This window comes from Diabrotica virgifera, chromosome 2 (assembly GCF_917563875.1).
Source record: "Diabrotica virgifera virgifera chromosome 2, PGI_DIABVI_V3a".
Taxonomy (NCBI): Eukaryota; Metazoa; Arthropoda; class Insecta; order Coleoptera; family Chrysomelidae; genus Diabrotica; species Diabrotica virgifera.
This window is the reverse complement of record NC_065444.1, coordinates 134,745,062-134,771,316: the sequence shown is the minus strand read 5'-3', so window position 1 is coordinate 134,771,316 and position 26,255 is coordinate 134,745,062. Positions and strand designations below refer to the sequence as shown.

General features: G+C 34.3%; 1 protein-coding gene across 3 annotated transcripts in view; it reads right to left on the bottom strand.

Moving 5' to 3' along the window:
• Positions 1 to 26,255, bottom strand: part of LOC126879637 (inhibitor of growth protein 3) — an 81,525-nt gene that overhangs the window by 45,608 nt on the left and 9,662 nt on the right. For all 3 annotated transcript variants that reach the window (XM_050642822.1, XM_050642823.1, XM_050642821.1), the window contains 3 exons: positions 22,497 to 22,642; positions 11,144 to 11,346; positions 3,076 to 3,340 (listed from right to left, as the gene is read on the bottom strand). In XM_050642822.1, the coding sequence (XP_050498779.1) occupies positions 3,076 to 3,340; positions 11,144 to 11,346; positions 22,497 to 22,642 (614 nt within the window). The remainder of the gene's footprint in view (positions 1 to 3,075; positions 3,341 to 11,143; positions 11,347 to 22,496; positions 22,643 to 26,255) is intronic.

The following is a 26,255-nucleotide window of genomic DNA, read 5'->3' as shown; positions in this document are numbered from 1 at the left end:
TGAAACGGACTGCCGGGAGAAATTGGCTACAAGTAGCGTAGTACAAGTAATAAAAAAACAATGGAAAGGAAGACTTGAAGAGGCTTGTGTTCATATGGAGACGTGAATGACTAGACGAAGAAGAAAAAATCCTTCTTTTAGAATATCGCTGTAATAATTTTGTTGCTAGACAAGTAAATGACATTGTATACCGGGTGTAACAATCATACTCTGTTTTTGTCTCAAAGTTAGGAATATTCTTGTGGAATATTCTAGCCTTTATAATATATTGAAATTAAAACTCAATTGCAGCCTTAGGCTTTCTTAACATTTTGTTTTTTGATTCATTCGCTTATGTTCGATTATAAAAGAGATATGTACTTTTATATTACAAATAAGGTTTGCTATTTTGTCTATCAATATCATTTCAAATCTCGAGAGCTACTGTTTCTACTTGTTGTAAAGTCGTTGTCTTCTGCCAATTATGTTCCACAAATCTTCGATCGGATTAAGATCTGGACTATGCGGTGGCCAACTCAAAGTTCGAAGATTTAACTGTTGTAAATATTACCTGTTGTAAAACTTGAGGTCTTGCATTATCGTGCATTAGCAAAAAATTGTTACCGGTATAAGGAGCCGATAGCATGGTAGTCACTGCTTAAAAAGGACTCTTCGCGGGTCACGCCAGACATGTAGCGCGTTCCATTTCCACCAAACAACAAAACAAAAATACGGACTTAATTGAAATATTAAAGAATAAATCTACTAATTTTTACAACAAACCAGACACTTTTTGACTGTTAACAATATGACATTTATCATATTGTTAATTTCTCATAGAGTATATATCGCTGCCGCCTACGAAAACTATAACACCGAAAAATGCCTTAAGAGTAGAACTTTCAATGAACGCCGCGAAAAATATTATTTTCGATTATATTATGATTGTGAAAATTGTAATCCCTAATAAAGTGTTAGCGAAAAAATTTATTTTTTGAGGAGTATCGGCAAAAAACATCATTTCTGTTTGTGGGTCCACGAAAATTATAATTAGTAAAAAGTTCTCAGAAATAATTGTTTTTGTCGGCAGAAACAGAAACAGAAAGGGAAATAATTGTTTTCGTCGGCATCTATTATGAACTAAATCTTTTCTAAATTAATTTATTTTAAAAATTTATTTTAAAAATATTTTTATTAGGTTGAAAAACTTAGACTTTCATTTAGCAGATGCCGCTACGCACCTACTACCTTCACGTCAGTTGCAATGGGGGACTATGGGCCATTCCACGAACATACGCCTGTTTTGGATTACTTCGACAACGAATATTTTACTGTGAAACATAAGAAGTACGAAAGTAAATGGCGCTAATAATTATTCCAATAAACAACAATGTAATTTGCAATTTACTTTCGTTCTTCTTATTTTGCACAGTAAAATATTCGTTGTCGAAGTAATCCAAAACAGGCGTATGTTCGTGGAATGGCCCATAATAGATGTCGAAAATTTTAACCTGGAGTAGAGATAGCAGCCTATGCATTCTCTGAAGAGCCTCTAACAAGAGGTGAAATCGTCGATAAGAGTGCTGGCCGCGCTCTCTAATCTAAGTAAAAATTAAGACAGTTTTGGTTTCGCATTGCAACTGAATAAAAATGGTATACATTTTTATGTTTTTTATTATTTTTTTTTTATTTTATATTAACTCTTTTCATTCTAAATATTTTGTGAGCTACAATCTTCGCGAACACGCATATAAAAAAAATTGTAATCGCCAATACTTATCAAACAGTTATTATTTTCACTGGATATGTATTAGGAATCACATTAATCATAGGTACCAGCGATATTGATGAAAAATATGGCTAGTTCACTTCGCGTCATAAAAAACTGGTACAACTCTTGTAACCGAAAATCGCATTTTTCAAGTTGTGCAAGTTGATCTTGTCAAATATGTCATTTTAATTTCTAGGGCAACGTTGCCAGTCATCTCAGTTAAGTAGCCATACTTACATTGATTCGTGTTTTATTATAATTTATGAAAATATTTCAATTCAAAAATAATGATAGTTAATAAATCTAGACATAACTTTAAATTATTATGTTTAATTTCAAATGAAGAAGCGTGATTGGTTTCTCGTAAATTGTATCTACTGTAAATACAAAACTGTAATAGAATAAATAAAACACAGTGAAGACATAAAAAATTAAATTTGAAATTAATACAAAATGAATAACTTTTACAGTGAACAAGTGTGGAATTTAAATATATTATGTATTACAATTCGAAACTGCTAAAATATTAATATTTCGTCATAGCTCCATTATTATTAATCACTTCTTGTAATGTTTTGGGCACTGAGTTAATTAAATTTAGTAAATAATAAATTTTTATCTTCGGCAATATTTCCAGGGTTTCTTCAATGATGGTCAATTGTTTATGATGAAAATAATACCTATCTAAAAACTTTATAACTACATGTTTAAACGTCATTTGTTTTGTATTTAGATTTACTGTAATTCCGTTATCCGTGATGGCAACAACGAAGTGATTCACGAACCATTGTGTCCAGTCTGAACACAGGTTTACATTGGGGAAAAACCAGGGGTACCAGTTTTATATGACGGGAAGTGTACCTAACTTTTTTATTACGCAACATAAGCGAATAAATCAAAAACAAAATGTTAATGAAACCTAAGGCTATAGTTTGGTTTTGTTTTAATTTCAGTATTTTATAAATGCTACAATATACCACAGGGTGTTGCGAACTTTGAGAAAAAAACATAGTTTGATTGGTACACCCGGTATACAATGACAATTTACCTGTCTAGCAACAATATTATTGCAGCAATATTGCTAAAGAATAAGGCTATAATATGTTAAAAAATCACTTATATCGGACAGCAGGTTTAGGAAATTCGAGATATCAAAAATGACCCATTTTTAAGGTGGTGCGTTAATTCCTTGGAGAAGTGTTATACATATCAGAATCTCAATAATTATTACTCCCATCATATCACGTCGACAATAGATTATTTAATTATCTCATGGAAAAATTTAAGACAAACTTTGCCGTTAGATATTAAAAAAGTTTTGTTACCTGTTGGGTTGCAGCGATTGCTTGGGAAGCAGCAGCTGCGATTGCAGGTCCAGCTCCCAAATTATGCCCGAGATTATAGGACATGGTTGTAGTGGTAGCAGAGGAAGGGGCAATTGGTTGAACGGAAGTGGTAGCGTGTCTTGTTTCTATTAAAGGAGGAGGCGCCACCGGCGTGACAGCTTGGCGTTTTTCTGTCAATTGAGCAGGTATTGAAACACTACTGTCCCTTCGCTTTTCAGCTCTTGGTCTAGAATATCTAAATGCACTAAAAAAGTTTTTCAAATATTAATATTTTTAATATTATTGTTTTAAAATCAGATAACACTAACACACTTCAAGAAAAGAAAACAAGCATATGAAACTATTAGGTCATATAAATTGAGAAATAAAGAAAATACTGAGAAGTACCAAATGGCCATAAACCAAAAACTAGAAAATACTAATAGGGGAGTTAAGATAGAACGAAAACATGAATTGTTTCGGAAAAATTCAAACAAGCTTATATTTTTCTAAAACTTCTGTTGTTAGTTTATATACATGTTAAAGTAAAAAGTTCTACCCACAGATTTTGCTGCTAATTGTTTATTAATTGTTTAGACAATAACAATTATTGTTTTGTATAAATAATTTTAAAAATATCGTTGAATTCATAGTTATTTTACTATGATCAAATATGTTTCTATTTTGTTTTTGATTATGCTAAATCCGAATATGGCATTACAATTTAAAAATTCTTATACTTCAGCTCTTATACAGTATGTCTGCGTAGCTAGGACCATATGGGAAACTTTTTTATTAGCAATTTTACGAAAAAAGTTATTCTTCATAAAATGCTCTGCACGGTCTAAAATCTAAAACTCAATCAACAGATACTAAATTTTATCAATTGTACACGAGGTATGTCAAAAATATGAATTTTGTTAAAGAGGAAAATACTTTCATATTCCAGAATATCAAAAATTGTTATTATGAAAAGTTGTTTGGAATTAAAAACTATGTTTTAATATACGATTACAAAATACATCCTTCTAATTGAAAAAAAAATTCAATATTTTTTTCTCAATTTTCATTTTATTACAATTATTATGATAACTGTGTTATTAGATACCAATTTACGAAAAAAGTTATTGTTCATAAAATGCTCTACCTGGTCAAAAATTTAAGATACAACCATCAGCTATCAACCTTTTTCAATTTTATACGAGGTATGTAAAAAATATGAATTTCGCTTAACAGTTAAGTGTCTTTATAGTTCACAATATTTCAATTAGAAGGCACATTGAAAAATAGTTTTTAATTCCAAACAACTTTCCTTTATAACAATTTTCGATGTTGTGAAATATAAAGGTACTTTACTGTTGAGTGAAATTCATATTTTTTGACATACCTCGTATAAAATTAATAAAATTTGATATCTGATGGTTGCATCTTAAATTCTATATGATGCAAAGTATTTTATAAAGAATAACTTTTTTTCGTTAAGCTGATAATAAAAAAGTTATCAATAGGTTACAAGTTATGCAGACATACTGTATAAGAGCTCAAAAAAAATGTTTGTTGAACATTTATTATTGTTGAAGCTTATTATTAAATGCATTTTAGGTAAGTTTTACAGAAAAAAGTTTTGATCACCTTGTACAAACATTTTTTTAGCTGGTAATTTTCGGTTTTTGTATTACATGTTTTTTTATCTTTCTTAATTTTTTCAAAAAGAAGTTAGAGTAGGTTGTATCGTCGCCCCCGTTGGGTAAATTATTCTGATTAGATTTTTTTGCAAAAACTTATTCAAACGAGGTCCTCATAACAAATCCACAGGGTGCCGCGGTCGGCAATTTTTGTTAAACAAATTTAAAAAAATCCATTTTTTCACTTCGGACAAATTTTTTTAGATTCTTTGGGTCATTATAAGCAAAAAAGGTCTCTTGTGTTTTTGTTCTAAAATTGATAGTTGCCGAGTTATATACGATTTAAAATTTAAAAAAATGCGAAAATGGTCATCTTTAAGTCAAATCGGTTAAAATTATTATTATGAAAGTCAGAAAGTGACTAAATCAAATTTTAAAGCCCCCCCCCCCCCCCCCCCCTCCTACATGATCCTGAAGAAATTTGTGTCATTAATTTATTACTAAGTTGTATTTTTAATTATTAACAATGAGCGGCTAAGAACGTATTGAGGCGGCCGTCAATGTGAGTACGAGTAAGATGCACCTTTCCGGCAGTCCAATGGTGCATCTTACTCGCACTCACATTGAGGGGACAAAAGAAACCACCTCTTATAAGTACTTGGGGCATGAGATACGCATAGGAATAGGATTCACTTGGGTGGCATTCGGCAAGCTGAGCTATATTCTTGAGTCAAAACTGCCTATGTGTCTCAAAAGAAAAGTCTTTAATCAGTGCGTCTTGCCAGTAGTTACATATGGTGCAGAAACTCATAACATTAACCAAGAAAATAAATAAAATTTGTGTTACACAAAGAGCCATGGAACGCTCGATGTTAGGCATTTCTCGTAGGTATCGGATTATGAACAAGGAAATAAGACGGAGAACAGGAGTGACAGATGTCATAGAAAGAATTATGACCGTTAAGTGGAACTAGGCGGGGCACGTAGCTAGAATGTCGGATAACAGATGAACACAGCGAATAATACACTGGAGACCAAGACAAGAAGCATATCGGAGTAGAGGTCGTCCGCCAATAAGATGGTCTGATGACATAAAAACGGATAGACCAAAATTGGATGCAAACAGCACAAAACAGGAATAAATGGAGAAGACTGGGGGAGACCTATATCCAGCAGCGAATAGGTCCGGGTTGAATGATGATGACCCTCAGGGCCAGCAACCCACATTATGGGGGAGTTCTACGTTGTAATCAAGGAAAAGTTTAAAGTTAGATTTATAGTTTGACGTAGCGTAGACGTAGACGCAACGGAGACGCACTGGAAAAGATCAACACCGAATTTTGTGTACTCGTGTTTATAAATGAACGCAAGCGCCTGATGGATTGTAAGAGAAACGTAACGGAACGGAAGAGTTCACCAACTTTCATCTTTTACAGTGCGTTTCTTACGTCTGGCCAGTCAAAAGGAAGAATTTTGTTCTGTCACCCAAAGTGGACACGCCCTCATCAATTTCAATTCTGTAAAGTTAAACTTGTTTATCAACATATTCGAATTTTGTTAATTATGTGTTAATACAATGGATGTTAAGTTATTAATTTAATAAAAATATATCATATGAGTCATTTAAATATTTCAGATAAGTATGAGTTCTTTATTAGCCTAATTCGGGGTTATCCACACATATATGATAGGTAAATCCAATAAACATTTTAAAGACCCGGAAATGAAACAAAATAGTTGGAAATCCCAGGGCATGCGGCACCAAGGAGCATACCTTCGTTTATTTCCTAATCCATGTAACACACAAAACAGATAAATATTATAATAAATAATAGTATAAGTATAAATAAATACACAACACAAAGTTTGTTTACTGTTCGTATAATTTATAGGCTATGTTGTTGAATTAGAAAGTCATTGTTTACTCTTTCTACTCATGCGCAAAAATTCCGCTACGTCGATCTATAAATTGACATAATATTTTCTTACGTTTCCAGTCCATTTCTTGCGTCTCCGTTGCGTCTACGTCTACGCTACGTCAAACTATAAATCCAACTTAAATATCACATAATATTTTAGACAAAATAAGAAATATTTTAGACATAATAACTTTGTACAAATTGTAAAGGGTTTTCAACTAGATATTTTTGGCAGCTCAAAGCTAGTATTTATACCTGATGATGGAATTGTTATTCCGAAAAGTTCTGTGATTTTTAATATAAATATACATTTTTTAAAGGATTTTTAATTAAATTTTTGTGATTTATGGTATACACCTGACAACAGGGCATTCTTTGCCTTATATACAGTATGTCCCTGTAAGTTGTATCCATATGGAAAACTTTTTTATTATTAATTTTGCGAAAAAAAGTTATTCTTCATAAAAAGCTCTGCATGGTGCAAAACATAAGATGTAACAATCAAATATCAAACTTTTTGAACATTATACGAGGTATGTCAAAAAGTTTGAATTTCACTCAAGAGTAAAGTAGCTTTATTTTTCACAATATTGAAAATTGCTATTACGAAAAGTTGTTTGGTATTAAAAACTATATTTTAGTATGCAATTACATCCTTCTAATTGAATTTTTTTTTTTTGAAAAATTAACTAACATTATTTTTAGTTATTTCAATTCAGATAACTCTTATTCTTAATAAAAAGTCATTCTTAATAAAAAGTTCTGCATGGTCTAAAACCTAAAATACAACCATCTTATGTCAAATTTTATCAATTTTATACGAGGTATGTCAAAAAATATGAATTTCGCTCAAGAGTAAAATACGTTTATTTTTCACAATATGGAAAATTTTTATTATGAAAAGTTATTTAGAATTAAAAACTATGTTTTCAGTATGTAATTACATCCTTCTAATTAAAATATTCTGAACTATAAAGGTACTTTACTTTTGATCTAAATTTATCTTTTTTGACATACCTCGTATAAAATTGATAAAATTTGATATAAGGTGGTTGAATTTTAGGTTTTAGACCATCCATAACTTTTTATTAAGAATCACTTTTTTTCGTAAAATTAATAATATAAGAGTTATCAGAATTGAAATTACTGAAAATAATGTTAGTTATCCATAATTAAAAAAAAAAAAAAATTATTTGAAGGATGTAATTGCATATTAGAATATAGTTTTTAATTCCAAACAACTTTTCATAATAGCAATTTTCAATATTGTGAAAAATAAAGCTACTTTACTCTTGAGTGAAATTCAAACTTTTTGACATACCTAGTATAACATTCATAAAATTTAATATCTGATGGTTGAATCTTGGGTTTTAGACCATGCAGAATTTTTTATAAAGAATAAGTTTTTTTCGTAAAATTAATAATAAAAAAGTTTTCCATATGGATACAACTTACAGGGACATACTGTATATTACAAATTAGATTATTTCATTCATAGAGATTCTGACCAATAGAAAGCTACAGAACTAAAAATTAGAGCGAAAATTACACTCGCCCATTTGTCTACTCGACAATTATCGCTTGATTACAGCGATAATTGCATATGCTTCTTTTCATGAGCATTTTTCAGTTCGTCACAAATGATAGAAAAAAAGGTAAGTCCGTGATAATATACATTTTAGTGACATGACATTTTAGTTAAATCTGACAGTTGTCAAATTTTATTTGCAATTTGGAAATCAATTGTGTTTATTGCATTTATAAAATGGTATTTTCTTTGATTTGTATAGTCTTTTAAATTGTTCAGATTATATTCGTAGATATATTATATAATTCGCAAATTATTTTATTTTCGATTATGGCGCCATCTATTGACAACTAGAATAAATGTTATAAATGTAACCGACGTGCGTTTTTTCTGTCACTTACAATTTAATGCGTTAGAAAAAAATCGAAAAACTGTGACGCTCTGAAAGATCCTCATGAGAAAAAGCATAGTAGAAATCGAAAATTGCACTGTCATGTTTTTAATTGTTGAATTTGACGACCACATACTAACAACAGCTTTGTTTATTTAGTATGTCAGTTTGGCATTTCATATATTTGATATATTATTTCATATATGATAGGACAATGGACCTCCATCCAGGGGGAAAAAACTGGTAAATAACAAAAAAATGAAATTTACCAATCATTCTTTACGTGCGACCGTTGTTTCAAAACTGACGAAGGAAGGAGTTGAGGAACAGCAATTCATAAAAATAACCGGTCATTTCAACACAAAATCTACATCTCCCTACCTGCAGATGGACCAGGAACACCATGAGATGATCATTCAACAAATGAGAACCAATACAACGGAGCCCCAACTTAGTTGTTCCAAAAATTTAAATCTACATCCACAGGAATCGGGAAATAATTATTATAACCGTGTCTTTAATAATTATTAGTTTTTTAAGATTGGGTTTTGTTGTATTGTTAAATAACTTGTTTAGAAAATTATTATTTCTTCATTTGATAGTTTCACTTTCCTCGAGTAATTTTCTCCCTAAATTACACTCGTGCATCAAAATAATCAGATAATCTAGCTTTCAAGTGTATTGCCTTTTAAAAACTACTCTCGTTCAATGAACTCGAGTAGTTGTTAGGCAATACGCTTTCAAGCAAAACTATCGATAATTTTGACGCACTTGTGTAATTACCCCCGTTAATTTTTAATAATTTCCCATTGTCAAGTATTACTTCAGATGCCCTTCGTTGCTACGCAAAAATACGTTCAGTGACATTAATGACAATTAACATTTTACAACTTGTCACAGAGAACACCAAGAAACAGGTTTAGCAAATATTCGTGTGAAGTTATCAATAAATTATTCGTTAAAATGATTTAAAAAGACAGTTTTATTCATGAAATATTCACTTTGACATAATTTCAATCCCCTTCGTGAAATTAAAACTGTCAAAGTGTCACTCGGGATACAAATCGATAATTTTAGAGCTCTTGTATAATTATTACTGAAAATTTATACACAAGATTATACAACAACAACTAACAAGAACACAATTCGGATTTCGTGATGCTCTGGCAACACGGGAGGCCCTTTTTGCTGTAAGTGCTATTTCAGAGATGCAGGGAGATGTAGATTATGAGATATATGTGTGCTTTATAGATTACCAGAAAGCATTTGACAGAATAAAACATGACAAATTAATAACCCTAATGCACAAAATTGAAATTGAAAACAAAGATCTGAGAATTATCAGAAACATTTAATACAATCAAACGGCCAAAATCAAAATAGAAGACCAGTTAACTGATACAACTACAATAAAACGAGGAGTACGACAGGGCTGTATTTTATCTTTACTACTATTCAATATTTATTCTGAATGGATATTTAAGGAAGCTTTAGACGGTTGTGCAAAAGGAATATTAATAAACGGCGAATAGTTGAATAACATTAGATATGCAGATGACATCATAGTTTTTGCTGATAATCTGAATGATTTACAGATATTAACAAATCGCATAACAGAAGTCAACAACAGATACGGACTAGCTGTTAACATAAAGAAGACCAAATTTATACCAATTAGTAAAAAACAATACTAAACGCTCAACTTACAATCAACCAACAGAATATCGAAAGAGTCGAGCAATATACATATCTGGGCAACAATTTAAATAGCCAATGGGACCACTCAACAGAAATTAAACAGATAATAATAAAAGCAAAGGCAGCATTCGTTAGAATGAGACCCATTTTCAACAGTTGAGACATATCATTAAAAACAAAATACTGTCTGTTGAAATGCTACATATTCACAGTTCTGCTCTATGGAATGCAAGCGTGGACACTAACTGTTGCATCTATGAATTGGCTCGAAGCTTTCGAAATATGGTGTTATAGGCACATCTTACGTATATCCTGGGTTGACCGAATTACTAACATGGAAGTCCAGCGCAGAATGAGGAAAGAGTGTGAAATTTTCATTACTATCAAAATTAAAAAATTAGAATATCTTGGACATGTAATGAGAAATCAAGAACGTTACGGCCGTCTCCAACTGATTCTCCAAGGGAAGGTAAATGGTAGAAGCCGACCGGAAAGAAGACGCATTTCCTGGTTTCAAAATTGACGAAAGTGGTATAAAACGACTACCACTGAACTGTTCCGCGCTGCGGTGAACAAAGTCAAGATAGCCATGATGATCGCCAACATCAGGAACGGATAGGCACTTTAAGAAGAAGATACACCAGAGGTGGTACTGGTATTTGGCTAAAATTTAAATAATGTAATTGAAAAGTGTATATGTCAAAGTATTTAACTTAGCTTAGAGAAATGGAAGAAATAATTAACCAATCATGTTTAACCATTTTCGGGTTATTACAACAATTACTTGCTTATCCCCTCCGTAGTTTGGCAAAGAGCGCGAAAGTATAAGGTATAATCAGAAATACTAGCTAATGACCAATTGAGTAATAAAACATTTCACCAACTTAAAATTCTCCATAACCTTTACCTGTCGTAGCGATTTTCTTTTTGCTGAAGCGATGAAATATTTGGAGTTGTATTTGGTGTATCTAATTCTAATGATCTTTTCTCCAAAACCTCGGTTATACCCTTGTTATCTGCTTCCAACTCACATTTAAATTTGTGTAGCTCAGAATCCAATCTCCTTAAATACTTATCGACTAAGTCGTACATCTGGCTTGCTAGGTGAACCTAAATAGCACAAATAATCACAAAAATATAAATAATAAATTTAACTATACAGGCTGGGCCAAAGAAAATAGTCCACCTCGATATTTGGCAGTTGTTATTAAGATTTTAAGGAACTGCCGAAACAGGTCGATTTCTATTATTAAATTTAAAATCCATCTGGGCGTGGTGACGTAATCGATGATTTTTTAAATATGGGAATAGGGGTCGTGTGGTATCTCATTTGAAAGGGTGTTCAATTATCTATTCATAATATAAACAACAATATCATTATTTATTCGCTCCGTGCGTGACCATGGTGGGGATACACGAAACTATAGCAGCGCCCGTAGCGGCGAAATATGACAACTTTGGCGAATATTGATTGAATAATAATTTTTTTCAATAGATATTCCGCTTATCTTATTATTGCCGTTTGATTTTTATTGTTTATATTTATATTTTCATACTGACTTTCTTTCCTTCGCCGATCTTGTGGTATATTCCTATCGTCATCTATTTCCATTTTGTGTTACAAAATTAATAGTTCGATAGACCCAGCTAATGTTAAAATCTAGTAATACTAATAATTCACACTGCCTAATTGCTTTCGATGTCAGTGTTGCCAATCGGCGTATAATTATCCGATTTGCGTATCTTTTTGAGCGTTGTCGTATCTTTAAATAAATCGGATATTTGCGTATATTTTTCAGTGTATCGACCAATCTCTTACAACAGACTAATAACAAAAATAAACTTAAAAAAATCCGCTTCTCATTCATATATTCCCTACAAAACATTAATTTTCTTTGGTTCCACCCAAATTTCTATAAATAGCCTATAATTGGATGAATGTTAGCGACATCCGATACTTTTAATGGTAATTATCTAAGATAAGAAGGGACAAAAGGGGCCTGTGCGAATTGTTTTGTTTAGAATTTGAATGCACAAATGTTTCCACTAAGGCAGCGGTTCTCAACCTTTTTGAGTGATGTACCACCTACAGTTATTTTTATTATTTTTGGTACCACCTATATTTTTAAATTGTATTATCGATACTTACTAAGTACTACTATTTTAATTTTTTCTGTGTTTTGTGTACCACCGCCAATAATGATATGTACCACCAGTGGTACATGTACCACAGCCACAGATTGAGAACCTCTGCACTAAGGCATATTGATCCAATTCAAATTTCAAAAACAGGGATTCTGCCGTCTGATTTTATTTATGGGTTTTTAGTCTTTGGTAGCTACTGCACGATTTAGTTTTATTTTTATTTTATGTAGTGCAATGCTTAAGTAAACGTCTGTTGAAATAAGTTTTGGTTTGTGAAAATACTTTTTTATAATGGATAAATGGTAAAATTAAAAAATGAAGCTAATATATATTTTTCCTAATTTAAAAAAAGTATTTTCATTGCTATTCGTTCTACCATGTTCGAATGCTAGTGTAGAGTGTACAAAAGGTTTTCACTAATGTATTCAATATAAAAAAAGATAAAAGAAACCAGGATGATACTAAGGAGGGGGGGGGGGTTACAACTACTGGACGGTCTTTGGGCGGGGTCGCCCCCAATATCGCTACTGTCATTAACAAGCCTAACTTCACGCGCAATTTTGACACGAGAAGTATAAAAAAATATGCATTGAAATCCAGATCCTGTATCTTTGAGCAATATAAAGTGAGTATAAAGACATACATACAATTTTTTTTTAATTCCATATTCAATTTACGCTGCACTTCTCGTAGACTATTATCGATAAGGTAGAGTTGTCACTATTTTGGGTCGCGCCCCTCTGAGAGGTAAGGAATAGTAATGGTGTTAAGCGTAGAGAGCTCAAAGTACATCCAAATGGGGGGGGGGGGAGTTATAATCCCCAACCCACTTGGTTACGCCTATGAGCGTATCTTTTCGTGACAAATCGGATCTTTTTCGAGCGATCATCGGATAATCTAAAGAAATGCGGTTGGCAACACTGTTCGATGTACACTTAATTAGTGTTAACACCGACAACTAAACTATAACGAAAAAGTGAAGAAAAACCCTTAAAAATTATATTTTCTTCCGAGAACTTTCAAATATCCGCTTTTTAATTTGACTTTTGTTTGACACTCGAACTTATTTGATCTAAATATTTTGATCAAAAATGGTAAATAAATAAATATTACATTAACGTCAAATATGTCATATGTATATCATATGTTTAACGTTAAATTGTGTTCGCCAAAAATTTCAGGCGACTACGCTAGGTGTCGCGTCAGTCATGCACGGAGCGAATACAGGGTGGCCAAAAAATAATTTTTGAATTAAATTAATTAACGAAAAAAGAAGAATGTATGTAATTTATTTAACTCAAAATCCATTCTATTGCTGTCAGAAAATAGAAAAAAATATTTATTCGACAAATAGACATTACTTCTCGCTCAGATTACATGTTCAAAGTACGAAGAGGTAGGTGGGAGGCTGTTTTTGATAGCTAAAAGAAATGTTTATTTGTGAAATAAACATCTTTTTTCTATTTTCTGACAGTAGTACAATGTATTTTGAGTTAAATAAATTACATACATTCTTCTTTTTGCGTCAATTAATTTAATTCAAAAATTATTTTTTTTTTTGGTTACCCTGTATAAATAATGATATTTATGTTTATATTAGGTTTGTTCTAATGTCTGCCCCACCTTGACTTATGGGAGTTTTTAGCGAGGCGATGCCGATTTTCTTCAAAAGAATTTTCAATCGGACATTACCAAGGTCCTAAAAATGTAGGTCCCTAAAAATTTTAAATTAAAACTAACCCGTGACAGTCAAGTAAAACAATATTTTTCATTGTTTTTTTGTGAGTGGTAGTCATTTTCGAAAAGTAATCAGCAATTTTCTAATCGATATGCGTAATATCTTTTTTTGGTTAAGAATATTAGAATATTCAAAATTTAAAGTGGATGTTCTTCTATGGTTGTTAATTTATGTATTGACAGTACTTATAGACAGTTCTGAAGTAATGTCGAGAAAAATATAAATTAGATTGTCAGTCAAGTTTAAGTAAAGTTTTATTAAACTTTAGCTCCTAAACTAGCTTTAAGCTTTAAACTCCTCTGCTGTCCGTTTTTCCTAGACGCATGAAAGCGAAATGTGATCGTTTCCCTTTCGTTTTCTATATTCGTCGTCTGCTGTCTTATTAATTGAAAAAGTCGCAGATTAAGGATGTACCAGTAAGAACTTTCAAACACGAAAAATCTCAGTTTTAAAATACTATCTACCATTTTAATTTATTAAATTGGTGGATTCTGCATCTGAGATTCTTCAATTTGTTAAAGTATAATTGTTGATGGTCAGTTCACCTAAATTAAATTATAACAAAGAATATTATATTATAAGCTTAAAATTATTACTGATACATTGTATTGAGTAACTCATTGCTTATTTGGAAAATTTGGATCCTAATTGCAGTTTATTGTTCTTAATGACTGATTTCCAAGATGAAATTAATGTCATTTTAATGTGTTTACACCCTACGACAGTGGCAGTGAAAGTGAGGAAGACGGGATTATAGAAAGAAGCTAAAATATATAGTTTAAATGTATTTTAATTATTTCTGTAGGTACCTACGTATGTATTAAGGTTTAACATATTTATGCGCTTAAATACATTATTATATAAATGTTTTATAAAAAATTATTTTTATTTTGTGCACATAAAGGTATTTTTCGAAAAAAAAAATGTTTTAGAACCCCTGACAGCCACAAAATGTCAATAATATTAATTCCTAAGTTATTAATAGTTATCCTATACAAAAAAGTATGTTTGCTTAAAACCTGTTTCTGATAAAATTTGGCATCACTGTTGGTCATAACAACCTGTACTGTAAAGTCAAGGTGGAACGCACAATAGCAAACAGTCATCAGAAACCGTCAGCAAACAGTTGGTCAGTGAGAGAACATAATAAAGTCACCAGTGCTATCCCCTCTACTCGCGCTGGTCGACTATTCGCTGATGGTTTCAAACCATTTGAAACTGATGCTAGAACAAACCTATCACTGAATAGAGAATTTAACACCCTTTCAAATGAGCTACCACACTACCCCTAAGCCTAATCCCATTTAAAAAAATCATAGATTATGTCATCACGTTCAGATGGATGACGTCACTAGTATGAAATATATGCCAAAAAATTGCCATATAAAAATAAAAATCGACCTGTTTCGGGATTTCCTTAAAATCTAGTAAAACTACTGCCAAATTTCGAGGTGGACTCTTTTGGCCCACCCTGTATATTGAAAATTGTACTAAGCAAATTTGAATATTATTCATACTGCTGTATGATAATGTGATTATTTTTTCAAAACTGTGTAACGCAAAGCGTTCGGTGATAACTGAAGTGATGGAATCATTAAATGTTTTTTATCGCCAACCGTCACTAAAGTCATTCATTATTGTACTCATTTGCCCTCATTTGCGGCAGTAAAGTAACACTTTATTGTACTGAAAGAAGAATTTTACTTTACCTGCCGCGATTAATCGAGATTGAATGTAAGTGGTCGATAGCAGTAATCGATTATTCATTTGAGTTAACTTACAATTTGTGTACTTTAATTATTAAAAATATTGTACAAAATTTACGACATTGTTAATTAAATTTATGCCAAAAAGTGAAATTCTATAGTATTTTGTAATTATATTCATATAACATAAATCAAAACTTGACCGATTTAGTAATTATTTAATATTGATAACTATCGATTAAAAATCGAAACGACCATCATGCAAAAATCATCTGTCATCACTGTCATAAAATTTGTATTACGTCTAAAATTTAAAAAAATTCTTAAATTTCAAATTGTAAGTAAGTATTAACCAATATCAAATTGTTGGCGATAAAGTTTTGTATGCACCACGTCAGTAAAGACTCTTTATCGGACTCGTCTGTTATTCGCCTCGCTCGCTTACGCTCGCTCTGCTCATAATATCAGACTCGTTCGATAAAGAGTAACTTTACTGACTTGGTACATAAATAACTATTTTTCTACGACCGTTTAATAATATGCTCATTATTCACTATTTTTGAATAGTAATAACAGTCATTACTTTACCCGTGAGTAATAGTTCATTCCTCACGGGCTGAAGTTACTCAGGGGTTGAAGTTAGGTTCAAGTGGTGCATGGCACTTTTAATATACTTATTATTAGCAAAAAATAAAATTACTTAAACTTGTTTATTTAATAAAATTGTAGTTTATATCAACAATTAACTTCGAAAAATGTTTAAAGGATTGTTAACTGTAACAATGGGTTGGTATATTTTTACGTTTAAATTTCAAAATTTGACATTTTGAGATTGACGATATTAAAAGGTAAACATAAACAAAGGTACTAATTCCGTAAAAGGGTTTACGGATATGAAATTTATATCAATGAATTATGTTTCACTTACTGTTAATAATTATACAATATATTTTTATTGGAAGCAAACGTTATTTTCATGTAATTGACTTAAAATATGTCTTATTTTTAAAAGCCACCGCTATTATATACCATGACACTAATGACAGACAACTGTTTCATAACTCAGGAAGGGTAATTCTAACAGTGTTTCCATAGTTACATAAAATACCTATCTTTTCTTATGAAAAATAAAATTTTCGATTTTAAATAATGTTATCAGGTGATAATTATATTTTTGTACTAATCCAAATAAAAAAGGTCGTAGAAAAAGTATAGTATTCTACTTTCATGTAATGACTATTACTCACTCTGATGAAATACGACACTCGCCTACGGCTCGTGTCGCAAACTTCATCATTGTGAGTAATACCATCATTACATGCTCGTTGAATAATATATTATTTGGTTTAAATCTAGAAAATGCATGTTTTTCTCATGGTGAATTGTATGTGGCATGTCTACGAATCAGTTAAACCACCTGCTTTATATGTTTTTGCATATCTGTCGTATATCGCAGGGTGCTTTACTGAAGAGTGCACTCTTTCTACCAATTCCCATGTATTTTATCATAGTACATAAGTAATAATAATAATAAAGGGGTGTAGCGATGGATCGCCTCCACGTGGTGCACCCTGGGTAACGCCAAATGATCCATCCTCCCAATCCTAAGGTGTAACACCATCGTGCCGACGGGATGCATGGTACAGGGAGTAAAGTGTATCTAAAGCGATGCCCTAGAGAGATGGCGAACTCTGGGGGATTATAGCCTTAGCACGGTAAGGGCGCACTGCCGTGCCTGACAGCAATTCGTCCCAACTCGTGGGAACAAATATGGAGAACGAGATTGAAAAAACAAACACAAAAACGGGAACGGACACAGAGGCGACTTCAGTCGTGGATTCTGTATCTGTCCCAAATACTGAGCCAGAAGTTGTTCCAAGCGGAACAGACTCTGCACAAAGTAGCAAAAAACGCCTTTCTGGAGCTCAAAAAAGAAAGATGACGAAAAAGGCAAAAATGGCTGCTGGAACATGGACCACAGCAAATCCCCATAAAAACAAAACGGGAGTACTGGTAAAACCCGAGGGTAAAAAGAGACTGCGGGAGAATACCATTACCCCCCCCCCCCCCGCAACAAAGGGTTGCTAAGAGACCAAGGAGCTCTCATGAGCAGACTAGGTCATACAGCAATGTCACAAAAGTATTCAGGATAGCGGTGGCACACAGGCACCATCCGGATACTCAACTAGATCAGGCTCACGCAGACCTGATCATCAACAAACTAAAGCTAGCAGTGGATGAGGCTCCTGTTGGAAGTCAAAATCAACTGCTACAGTTCCATAAAACATCGTTTAGCGCAGGTACTCTGTGGGTAAACTGTGCTAACGAACATACCAAAAAATGGACTACTGAGGTGGTAAGGACTATGGAGGGCCTGTGGGAAGGAGTCGACTTAAATGTGGTCGATCCCAGCCACATGCCAAAACGCCCTATGGTCCTCGCCCGCATCCCCGAGAAAGAGGCTGAAGAATCAACAGTCAGAACCCGTTTAGAGAGGCAAAATAAAGACCTTAAGACGGAAGACTGGTTGTTGAAAAATCGGAAGGTCGGAGAGGACATGCAAATCCTCGTATACACGATCGACGAGGTCTCCTATAAAACATTGAAGGCTGCAAATTTCAAGGCGTATTACAGACTTGAAAAGATATCCTTCAAAACCATCAGAGGCATTGATGGCTCCAATCAGAATCCTGCAAGCGAATCTCCAGCATAGTAAGTCAGCTTCGGCAGAACTTACTGTCGCCATGAGAAGGTTTGATGTAGCCTTGATACAAGAACCCTGGGTTTACAAGGGCAAAATAAGAGGTCTATCGGGTATTGGTGGAGAGCTTATATATAGCCGGTCTGCCGATGTCCCGCGAACTTGCATAATAGTCAAACGAAACATCAAAACACTGCCGTTGATAAATCACTGTTCCAGGGATTTAACCACGGTAAAGATGAAGATCATAGATGGAGGAGGGGTGAAGCAGATAGTTTTAGGATCAGCATACCTCCCATATGATGATCCCGAACAACCACCATCAAGGGAATTGGAGCAGCTAGTGAGAGATTGCAGGAAAAATGGATTGCAATTGATCATTGGCTGTGATGCGAATGCGCACCATCTGACTTGGGGCAGTACAAACACCAATGCAAGAGGTGAGTCAGTACTACAGTTTATAATGCAACATAATTTAGACATATTAAACGTAGGAAACAAACCAACCTTCGTGACTTCACGACGGAAGGAGGTGATTGATATAACAGTTGCCACGACTAACGTGGCTAGAACTGTGAAAAACTGGCATGTGTCAGATGAGGCGTCCTTTTCAGACCATCGACACATTTGTTTTGAAATGACAGGCAATGAGCTTATCAAGGAAACTTATCGTAATCCTCGTAAAACAAACTGGGAAGCATATCAAGCAGACATAGAATATAGCTTAGGCAGGATTAACGGGAAGATAAGGCATACATTGGACCTAGACATGGCTGCCGAACAATTTCAAGAGATTGTCACGTCAGCGTTCGAAGACAACTGTCCGGAGATAGTCAGGAATTCCAACAGGAAAGTTCCCTGGTGGAATCATAATCTTGCAAATCAAAGGACAGAGGTTAGACGAAAATTTAATTTCGCCAAAAGGTCAGGCGAGTGGGGCGATTATCGCAAAGCTCTGACTGACTACAATAAGGAACTGAGAAGGGCAAAAAGAGAATCGTGGAGAAGGCATTGTGAAGAGATAGAAGGGACTTCAGAAATGGCAAGGCTCCATAAAGTTCTCTCAAAGGACCCTCAGATAAGTATTCCCTCGCTCCAAAAAGAGTCAGGTGAATACACTCAGAATGGTGAAGACACCCTGAAAGAGCTTTTCAGGGTGCACTTTTCTGAGTCTGAGACAAAACTGATACCACTAGACACATGGCAAACCGGACTGGATATCATGAATTATGGTTCTAGGGAAAACTGGCATGTGGCAAAAGAAGTTATAAACCAGGACAAAATCAAATGGGCAATAAACTCATTCGAGCCATATAAATCACCGGGTCCGGACGGGATTTATCCAATACTTCTACAGAAGGGAAACGACCTTCTTTTCAAAAAATTGTGTAAGATACTGCAGGCTAGTTTAGGGCTGGGGTACATACCAAAAGCATGGAGGCTGATAAGGGTGGCTTTTATACCCAAACCTGGCAAAATCGGACAGGAAAGGGCCAAGTCTCTGCGGCCATTAAGTCTGATGTCATTCGTACTGAAGACCTTAGAAAAACTGCTCGATAGACATATCAGGGATGGTGTATTGGTTGAAAGTCCGATACATCGGGGACAATATGCATATCGAGCGGGAGTCTCCACAGAAACGGCACTGCACCATCTTGTACAGAGAGTGGAGTACGTTCTAGAAAACCAAGAGGTGATGTTGGGTGCATTTCTCGATATTGAGGGAGCATTTGACAACACCTCTTACGAAGCGATCACAAGGGCGATCCGTCTAAAAGGAATAGACGAAACAAGCTGTAGATGGATAGACTGCATGCTGAGAAGCCGTGTGATATATGCTACGTTGCTAGGGGATACAGTGTCAGCTCAGGTAGCCAGAGGCTGCCCACAGGGGGGAGTCTTATCTCCTCTATTGTGGAATCTGGTCATGGATGGCCTGATAGCTAGACTCGACAACGATAGGCATCACGTCCTGGGCTATGCGGATGACCTAGTCATCTTAGCCCACGGAAAATTTAATGGTACAGTCAGAGATCGAATGCAACAGGCTCTGACAGTAGTTACAGAATGGACTTCAAATGTAGGGCTTAACATCAGTCCTCTAAAGTCCAAAATCATGAAATTTACTAAAAGAAGGAATTCAGAGGAATTGGGTCCTCTAAGTCTAAATGGTATACATTTAAATCTGGTGAGTGAAGTAAAGTATCTCGGGATAATATTAGACTCAAGACTTACTTGGAATCAGCAGATAGAAAGAATAACGAAGAGAGCGGTATCTACGTTAATGGTAGCCAGACGTACTCATGGAAAAATGTGGGGTTTGAGACGAGACATGGTATATTGGACTTATAACATGGTAGTAAAACCCACAATTACATATGCATCAGTGGTATGGTGGCCAAAAGTGCAGCAAAAAAGTGCCATCATCAAATTAAGCAAGGTGCAAAGACTTGCTTGTCTCGGGATCACGGGGGCTATGAGGGGCACACCTACGGCAGCTATGGAGGCACTACTGGATCTCCCTCCTTTACATATAACAATAAGAGGTGAGGCGAGAATGGGCTATTATAGACTGCGAGAAAACCTGAGCAACGTACCAGTTAAATCAGGACATAGTAAAATAACGAATGAAATTAATGATGCCGAATGGATGATGATTTCTGACCATATGACATCAAGATATATGCCTGAAGTACCTTTTCAAGTGGACATTTGCCCACGAGACGAATGGGACAGAGGAAACTCTCGACCCAGACTGCAGGGTTGCACCTGGTATACGGACGGGTCTAAAACTGCAGACGGTTCGGGCGCAGGAATATTCTATAGTGGTGGAAATTTCAACATTTCTATTCCACTGGGAGAATGTACCTCCGTATTTCAGACAGAGATTTTTGCAATCTTGCAGTGTGCAAGAGAAAACAACCTGAGGGCATTCGAACTGCAGCGGGTTAACATATGCACAGATAGCCAAGCAGCCATTGGGGCTCTTATAAGCCCTAAGGTGAGCTCTAGGCTGGTGTGGGAATGTCGACAAGAACTTGATAGACTGGCACAACATAACAGTGTTATACTGGTATGGGTTCCAGGTCATCGGGGCATATACGGCAATGAAAGAGCTGATGCACTTGCCAAGAGAGCATCAGCTACAAAATACCTGGGTCCAGAGCCGGCCGTGGGAGTGCCAAAAAGCACCGTCCGCGAACGAAAAAAAGCCTGGATCCGAAGCCAACACAACTCACACTGGGAGAGTGTACCCGGTCAAACACATGGCAAGATGTATATCGGACGGACATGTGCTAGTAGAGCTGAGTTACTGCTGAAAACAAGCAGGAATCAGCTCAGAGTCATAACAGGTTTTCTCACTGGACATGCGCCAGTTAAGGGTCACCTGCATACAATGGGGCTGTTTCATGGAGACTTGAGCTGCAGACTCTGTAACAGAGAACCTGAAACAGTCAACCATATTTTGCATGACTGTGAGGCATTGGATCGGAGGCGGCAAACACTTTTCGGAGACATCGAAATGACTCCAAAATTATATGGCACCCACCCACTAGACCTGTACAAGCTGGTACAGGGTTCCAGAATTCTGGAATGGGTTTCATAAACAATGGAAGATGTACAATAAGCCAAGTGGCTGCAGTACAACCGGTTCACAACAGACGGCTTCCAGGAAAAAAAAAAAAAATAATAATAAAAAAATTAACTTAATGTATTAATTTTAAAATCCTACATCTGCTCATTTATTGACTGAGTATTTTAGTGAATTTCTCAAAAAAACAAACAAAACCTATGTCGTTTTTAATGACAAGATTTTTATGACATATATTTGTAAACTACCGTTAAATCAATAACATGGATTCCAAAACCATTGTAATTTTAGAAAAATTGTTTCCTATAGAACATAAATCAGTACTAATAAACAGTTTTTCAAAAAGTAAATGTATTCATTCTATATATAAACGTTTACCTTTTCATCTGCCTCTTCCAAAGTTTTATAATATTCCTTTCTGATACCTTGAAATTCTGCTTCAACTGACTGAGGTAAATCATTAGGGCACCTTTTACAATCACTGAAAAAATTTTTAACCCTTTTTTCGAGTTCGTCCATGTTATCTAAAAATATTTTAAAACAGATTTGTTCACTAAATTTAAAATAGTTTAAACTTTTATTTATTCTTAAAACAATTTAATTCTTTGTTTTGCCCTATGGTGTTAATAGTTCATTATGTAGGTTTTTATGTTTAAAGTATGTCTACTCTACATATTTTTTATTTGTTGCAATCTTAGGTCTAGGACAGGATTACCTAATTGTTTTCTATGTTTGGATTGTGTTTAACGTTAATCTACTCTTATAAATGGATTATTTAACACATAGCGTGCGGATGTCTTATCCTAAGACTTATACTCAGAACGGACAAACAAAAAAACACATATTAAAAATATGTATAATCAATGGCATACATGCGCGCCGTCCAAACATTGGCGAAGGCATCACGTGGCTCACATGTATGCCATCCGCACAGAATGTGTTAAAATCGAGAAGATTGCTGTTGCTTAAGATAACTCTAGTACTCAACACACATGTTTAATATCATATTTCCACAAAGTTCTAAATTATTCTACATTTGATTTTTTTGTTGCACGGCATAAAGTCTTATTTGTTTATAGTCTAAGAGCTAGTGAACCCTCCCAGTAACGGCCTTCCTGTAAGGCTAGAAATTTGTATAGTGATAATTCATAGCACACCAAGGCTAAAAACCATGACCTGGCACGCATCAGCCCTGCTCGTGTATCTACCAGGTGAATCGAAAAGTGCATAGTTTGGGGGAGAAATAAACTTTCTCCTGTAAAGTTTAAATTTAAGTATGTGTTTGAGTAAGTCATTTAGGAGAAATGTGTACAATGACAGGCGATTCTGAACAGCATAAGACCTTGCCAGGCGAGGGGAAAGATTAGGGTTTTTTCCTAAAATTATTTTTTTTTTCATCGAATAGAGTTTTTTAGGCTTTTTGAATCAATCCAAACAGAAAAGGTCTTTAGTGACTTTTCTCTTAGGTTAATAGTTTTTGACATATAAGCAATTAAAAATTTAAACATTGCGAAATAGGCCATTTTTAACCCTGAATCGGACATTTAACTGAAAATTTCAATGTTGCCAAGGTAGGTAGATATTCTTTAAACATCGATTGATGAAATTCCGAAGAGTTTTTTGCAATACAATATCAAAAACCCCTTTGTTTTTTAATTGCTAATCAAGCGGGCGCGACACTGTAGTATAAGTGAGGACGTTTGAGTTTGCATAAATTCATTATCTTGAGAATTAGCAAATTTGAAGAGAAATACTCAAACAGGTCGTTTTTAAATTAGGACTTTTTGGCATATATATAATACTAGTGCCGTCATCCATCTGGGCGTGATGACGTAATCGACGATTTTTTTGAATGGGAGTAGGGGTCATGTGATAGCTCATTTGAAAGGTTATTTAATTCTCTATTCAGTAATATAAACGTTAACATAATTATTTATACAGGGTATGCAAAAAATTTTTTTCGAATTAAATTAATTGAGACAAAAATATTTTTTTTGTGCACCCTGTACAAATGATTATGTTAATGTTTATATTAATGATTAAAGAATTAAATAACCTTTTCAAATGAGCTATCACACAACCTCTACTCTCATTTAAAAAATCATCGATTACGTCATCACGCCCAGGTGGATGATATCACTAGTATTATATATATGCCAAAAAGTCCTAATTTAAAAATAAAAATCGACCTGTCTGAGGATTTCTCTTCAAATTTGCCCATTCTCGGGATAATGAATTTATGCAAACTCAAACGTCCTCACTTAGGTATACTACAGTGTTGCGCCCGCTTGATTAGCAATTAAAAAACAAAGGGGTTTTCGATATTGTATTGCAAAAAACTCTTTGGGATTTCATAAATCGATGTTTAACGAATATCTACCTACCTTGGAAACATTGAAATTTTCAGTTAAATGTCCGATTCAGGGTTAAAAATGGCCGATTTCGCAATTTTTAATCTCTTATAAGTCAAAAACTATTAATCTAAGAGAAAAGTGACTAAATATCTTTTCTGTTTGAAATGATTCAAAAAACCTAAAAAAACTCTGTTCGATGCAAAAAAAATTTAGGAAAAAACCCTAATTTTCCCCTCGCCTGGCAAGGTCTTATGCTGTTCAGAATCGCCTGTCATTGTACACATTTCTTCTAAATGACTTACGCAAACACATACTTAAATTTAAACTTTCCAGGAGAAAGTTTATTTTACACTCTAAACTATGTACTTTTCGATTCACCTGGTAGATACACGTGCAGGGGTAATGGCTACCAGGTCACGGTTTTTAGCCTTGGTGTGCTATGAATTATCACTACAAATTTCTAGCCTTACAGGAACACCCTTCCTCGGAGGGTCCACTAGCTCTTAGACTCTTCCTTGCGTCTTAATGACGTCAATTTAAATTTAATATATTTATCCCATCCATAAGTGGGAAATTTGATTTTCCACTGTCAACCCACTTGCCACTGAAAATTGACGGCATAGTGCTCATATGTTTTTTTAGATTCTACGATTTAAGTTGTAGACTCTTACAAATGCCTAAAATCATACATGAAATCAACTTTAACTTAAGATTATCTGTCAGAAAAGTCATAGCATGTGATTTGTCTTTAACACCTTTACTGCATTTAGAGATATTTATAAACTTACATTAACTGCGTTACAAGTCATATATTATGTCCAGTAGTGAACCTTTGGTATCAAGTTGATCGTATAGGTTTGAATACGCTTCTGCTTTAGCTTTTGCTACTGCTACTTTCGCTTCCTTTTAGGCGACCATATAGATTTGAAGATCTATGTCCGATCTGGCTTCCTGCTACTTTTTATATAATTTTCCCTTCTCTTTTATTTTTCCTTGTACTTCATCTGACCACCACCTCTTTATCCTCAAACTTTTTTCCTGACGTTTTCCCAAGTATTTCAATAACCGTCTCTCTAATAATATTGGCCATTTTTCTCCAAATTGTGTTAGGGCTTCCTTTCATGTTCCAACATATTTTTTCTACTATTCTTTCCCTGAATAGAGCTTCCTTCTCATCTTTTAGCATCCACCACTTGATTTTTTGTGGTCCTCTCCGATATTTTGTTTAGTTTCGCTTTTTACTTTGATGTCCAGAACAAGCAGCTTATGTTGTTGGCTTACTGTCTCACTAATTATTACCTTGCAGTCCTTGCATTCACGTACGTCTTCTTTCCTTATCATGAAGTAGTCTATTTGGGATTGATGTTGTCTACTTTTGTAGGTAGTAAGTTGAGTTTCTCTCTTTTTAAAGAATGTGTTAGCAATCGCCATATCCAATGCTGTTGCTAATTCTAGCATGTCATCTCCAGCTTCATTTCTAGTTCCAAAGCCTAATCGCCCATGTATTGTTTCATATCCTGTCTTGGCTTGGCCCACATGTGCATTGAAATCACCTCCTATTATAACTTTCTCCTCTGCTGGAATATCACTCAGTACGTCTCCTAATTGGTCATAGAAAGCTCTTCTTTCATTCTCACCCAGACCTGTTTGAGGAGCATACACACACACACACACACAACATTCAATACCCCTTTATCAATAACAAATTTCACTGACATCATTCTATCACTCGTTCTTACAACTTCTACTACGTTATCTTTCATTTCATTATCAGCGATTATAC